This window comes from Sprattus sprattus (assembly GCF_963457725.1).
Source record: "Sprattus sprattus genome assembly, chromosome: 2".
Lineage (NCBI taxonomy): Eukaryota > Metazoa > Chordata > Actinopteri > Clupeiformes > Clupeidae > Sprattus > Sprattus sprattus.
In genome coordinates this window covers 19915414-19920575 of record NC_137921.1, presented here as the reverse complement: position 1 = coordinate 19920575, position 5162 = coordinate 19915414, and the positions used below count along the sequence as shown (strand labels likewise).

General features: G+C 41.7%; 1 protein-coding gene across 1 annotated transcript; it reads right to left on the bottom strand.

Moving 5' to 3' along the window:
• Positions 1-985: 985 nt before the first annotated feature.
• On the bottom strand, positions 986-4304 carry LOC308381346 (melanocortin-2 receptor accessory protein 2B-like; the record flags this gene model as incomplete). The annotated part of the gene is made up of 3 exons (XM_080858900.1): positions 986-1373; positions 3375-3474; positions 4193-4304. The coding sequence occupies 3 exons, from the start codon at positions 4302-4304 to the stop codon at positions 986-988; spliced, it is 600 nt and encodes a 199-aa protein (XP_080715026.1).
• Positions 4305-5162: the final 858 nt, after the last annotated feature.

The window sequence follows — 5162 nt, the reverse complement described above, 5'->3', positions numbered from 1 at the left end:
ACACACACACAGGAAACACAATAACAAAATCCAAGAAACATTACTGGTGTGGTTTATTGTGGATGACCTAACAAAAGTCTCCACCCTCTGCTGCAACCATTTCTACACATTACACTTTATAAACTGAATACGGGTTCAGACAAAGGTGTGTTAGATTTAGGTGATTTGTAACTTAAGTTCATATAATTTCAACAACCCCTGAAAGTAAGTTTGCATTCTCAGAACACTGCTGGGCTGCAGTATAATTCTACCGGTATAACTTAGGTTGCAACTAAACGAGTCAAAGTATTTTCTTAACTTCGGCCAAAAGCTTAAATACGACTGTTGTGCGTTGTCCTTTGTTCTGCAGAGAGGGAATCTCTTAATTGAATGGTGTTCACTTTTTGTAAACCCACTGCCAGAGAGACAGATATTTGGGTTTACTGCTGTTTTAAAGGGTAAATTGCGTCACCTTTTCTATCACTTTGCTGTGAACAATGCGGGGTCACTGAAATGAAGATAAGGAATGAAATGTGATAAGGGAATTGTGGGTAATGTAGTCTATGGTGGGACATTCACTTACACCATACCTTGCTATAGCCCCGGTCAAGCTTGACCTCCAGACACACCCAACACCTCCCCTTTACATCTTTTGATATTTCCACACTATAAATGCTTGTACACTTTTGTAATGTTTGAGAAAAAGAAGCAAGGAGACCAACTCGTCAGCAGCAGACGTGCCTTGTGCATGCTGGCACTGTATGGAGCTGAATGTAGCTAGTGTCTGAATAAACACATTCTTTCGCTAAGCCGTCTTCTACAAGTCTGTTATTCCTGAACAAGCTAACTTGAACCAAGCCTGGGCCTCCGACGATTTTGCAGGAGAATAGCGCATTCTTTCAGTTGGTGTTTCAAGAAGTTCAAAGGAAAAATATGGTGAGAGCATTTTTTCTTTACTTCGCTGAATAAAAGAACAGCAAGTTGCTGTGTAATAATTTAGAGCCAGTTAGCAGGAATACGGATTTGTAAAGTTGGGCTTACAGTGGGAGATGTGCACTCGAGTAGTGGCACGTGATTGGTCCTCCACAATGATTGGCGACTCAGAGAGAAGTAAGCCATCGTCGGTGATGTTCAAGTCGGGCTCTGATGTCACCATGACATTTGGAATGTTGAACTCAGACAGTAGGTCACCCTCTGTAACAAGCCCTTCAGGACCACAGCCAATAAGCTTGCCTGGGGCCATGACATCAGCCGTTTGATTGACAGTCCGGTCCGGTGGATTGAAGTGGAATGGAGAGTGGGAGTCTTCCAGTAGGGGGCGACAGAATGCCTGGGTGTCCATGTCCACTGCCCAAGCACCCACTCGCACTGATTTCAAAATGCCTTCTGGATGTCTGAGAGAGGCAGAGAGAGAGAGATGGAGGAGAGGGATATCATTATGCCATTCAGCTGAGGTATATGTGGACAGAGTAGGAGGCACAGGGGGAGAGAGAAGAACTGAGGAAAGGAGTATGCAAGGAAGAGAAGACAATTGAAGGAGGCAGAGAACATGAGCTCAGAAGAAAGAGGAAAGGAGGGAAGGGAAGGGAAGAAGGGGGTGATAAAGAGATAACAGAGAGAGAGAGAGAGGACACAAGCTGAAAGAAAAGAGGAGGAAGGAAAAGCAGGAGGCTATATGGAGAGGAAAGGCGCAGAGAGAAGATTGCTGCAGCCTTTGAGGAAGTTCAGTAGGTCTTCGCTTTTCAAAATATGCCAAGGTTTTTGTTGATATTCCATTTTTGTAAATAGGCAGCTTATTGGAACCAAACAGTAGACTTACAGATGGCAATGGCCTATACAAACACCTTTGACAGCATACACACATTTGCCTCGCAGAAATAGGCCTATATGACTGCATCATTACAGTACATTAAGTACATGTGTTTAATAGTAATCTAAAATCAATGCATAAAAGTCCACACGACACAGTACAGCTATGTTTATTTTGGATCGCATTATAGTGTTTATTTTGTATTGTATTATAGTGTTAATTTTGGCTTGTATTATAGATAGTGTTTATTTTGGATTGCATTATAGTGTTTATTTTGGATCGCATGGATGCCTAGACTTCCTTTCATCAGATACTTAATTGGATTATTTTGTAAGCGAGAATTTTGGAATTGAGAATGTGTTGGGACTGACTGCTTTCAGTTCATCATGTGCTGAATTATGGCATCTCAAGCAGAGGATGAGGAGGAAGAGAAGAGAAAAAGAGGAACAGTAGGGGAGAAAAGAACAGCGGGGAGAGGAGAGATGAGGAGAGTTATCACATTTTGATGATTGCATGCTCACAACAGAAACCCTACAATGATCTGAACAATCACTTCACTGGATGGCTCCTATCCTCTTCATATTTAAAGTGTGTGTGTGTGTGTGTGTGTGTGAAAGATTTTGGTAAAGTTTCAGGTATAATTTAAATCAGAATAAGTTAAGTATAGTGCAAATGTGACTTCTATTCCATGTCAACATTGTCCCTGTGGTCCATCAGGACTGTGCCATCTTTAAAATGTGCTTTCTGTGTGCGTCAGAGATCACTAGATATGTGGTTTTCTGGACTGATGATCATGATTATAACTGGAGATGTTGTTTAGCAGCTGGCTTCGGCCTTCAGGAATGGAACATCATGTCCTTCAGTGCTGTTGTTTTCCTTACTTCCGAATATGGTTTTTCCTTAGAATCTGTTACTGCAATGTGACAGTGTTAGAAACATGATTCACACCAATTAAGTGGTATAATTCAGGGCTTCTTGGACACTTAGTGGGAGATAAGGAAGAGCCATCAGGAGAATCATTGGTAACGCTGCAGTGATATTACAGAGCCATTACAAGGACACCTGAAAGCGATGGGCACAGGGACGCTCTGACTAACATCTACATCAAGTGGCAGAGAAAACGCTATCTTAGTCTATTTAATCAAATTGAAAAGCTATTCTGTAGCCAAAGCAACTCTGATTGATTTTATTCTGTTTTAAGTTAATCAAATACATCTGAATTGAGGACATCTGAATCTAAAAAATAAAGTCTTTTCATTTAAAGAGCCAGTCATTTTTATATTCAGTACAGTTCAGTTTAGAAACACAACACACAGAAAAACACCACAATTTAACATATGGAGTGAGAAGGTGTATGTGTGTGTGTCGTACTACTATTTTTTTTTATCACTGATTGTCACCCAATAGATTTCCCCTAATGAGCTTTCCAAAGCCCTGTTTCTATGGCAATACATAACAGATATTATATACAAGATTAATTGGTTATGCTTTATTCATTAAGTTGCTATTGTGTGTGTTTACATGTGACTGTATGAGTTGATGTGCATGTGTGTGTGTGTGTGTGTGTATATATGTGTACACTCACTCTTGGTGTGGTGCTCCAGTCTTGGTGAGCAGGGTGAGGACAAAGAACATGAAGATGACAAACACAGCCAGGCCCACCCAGAACCCTATCACTATGGAGTCTGCAAGAAAGGAACACAATCATATAAGTCTCACACACACACACACATACACACTGTAACACTGTCTTCGTAGGCATACCCTTTCATAGTGACAGCATTTTTGGTGGCTTGATTTACTGCTTTGTTTTATCTAATTGTGTGTATTTTTTTGCTGTTTCGTATGTGTCCCATAAGCTACCGGATGCCGAAAATTCTCTCAATAAAGTATCTATAGTCACATAAGGGCAAACAAATACAAATAAATGGAAGAGAGGACAGCAGAGATCTAGAGAAGAGGTGCACGCATGGTTGCCAGAGAGGAGAGGAAAGGCAAAAAATCGATTCCAACATCCTCCTCACTCTTTCTGTGTCTTTTTACTTGTCCATTCTATTCCTCTCAGATACAGTTCAGCATGTATGTCTTCAGTGTAATCAAACCTCTATTCAAAATTAATATTTCACCGAATTGTGATGGTGTGCCCATGGTGTGTCCATCAACTATGTTTTGTATGTGTGTTATGAGGGACCACTGCACTTTGTGTGCTTTGGACCACAAAGCGGATTAAAGCAGGAAAAAGAGGGGACAAATGCGATCTGAATCTAGGGTCAACCGACAGCGCATGACAGTAAAGGAAGAAAACTATCTGTGAGGTAACATTCCTTACAGGACAAAAACATCAGGTTGGAACATCACACGCATCAATAGAGTCCAATGTGCTGACATACTACAAATACTTACAGCGATTCGCCTTTAGACCTTCAAAAGATACGGGTTCCTCTTCATCATAGTACTCGTACTGCCAAACGTAGTCGTCTCCACCGTTCTGAGTGTTGTTGCGGAGCGATGACATAGCAGCGACATCTACACGTCCGCGGTGCGGCGCACGCTGAAATCGATACTGTATGGTGAGGCAAATACTGTATTTGATGTCCAGATTGTCGAACTAGAACACTGTTAGGGAAAATAACTGAGTTTTGTCCAGCTTTTGTTGAAAAACTTCCACAAGAAAGACTGGTAAAAGTAAATTGAGGTCTCCCGCTCTGCACATTTACCACGAATTTCAAAAGGGCTTCAAGACAATCGGTAAGAGCGCTCACGTAAAACAATGACTTGATAAAGGGCATGAAGAGTATGTAACCCTGAGACAGACATCGTTCAAACCGTATGCCACGGTAGGTACTTCTGATCCTATTCAGTTCTCTCTCAAGCCACACGTCTTCTGACGTGTAGGCTAGCCCAGCATTGCGTGGGCAGCTTGCTTCAGGCGCTTTTCTTCTCTGAATTTTTGACTGGGAACGTAAATTGATTAATGTTAATGAACTTAATATGGTTAGCAGGAGCAATTCTTTCACAAAAATGGGAAATAAAGACGGGGTCCTGGTTTGTAATGGAACTTATTTATCTGGATAAATTATCGGAAAAATAAAACAGCCGCACATCTCCTCCTGTTGCCTGCAGCGTTGAAATGGCATCCTCACGGACCCTTCCCACCCTGTCCATCATCTGTTTACGTAACTCCCCGTCAGGGAAAGGGTTGAGATCGACAAAGGCACACACCTCCAGGATGGCAAAGAGCTTCTATCCTCGTGCAAAAAGGCTTCTCAACAGCTCACCCAAACCACCCCCCATCTCCCTCGGCCCGTCTTTGTGACAATGACAAATAAAGTAGCCTACTTCGAACTTTGAACATGAATAAAATAAGCCAAAT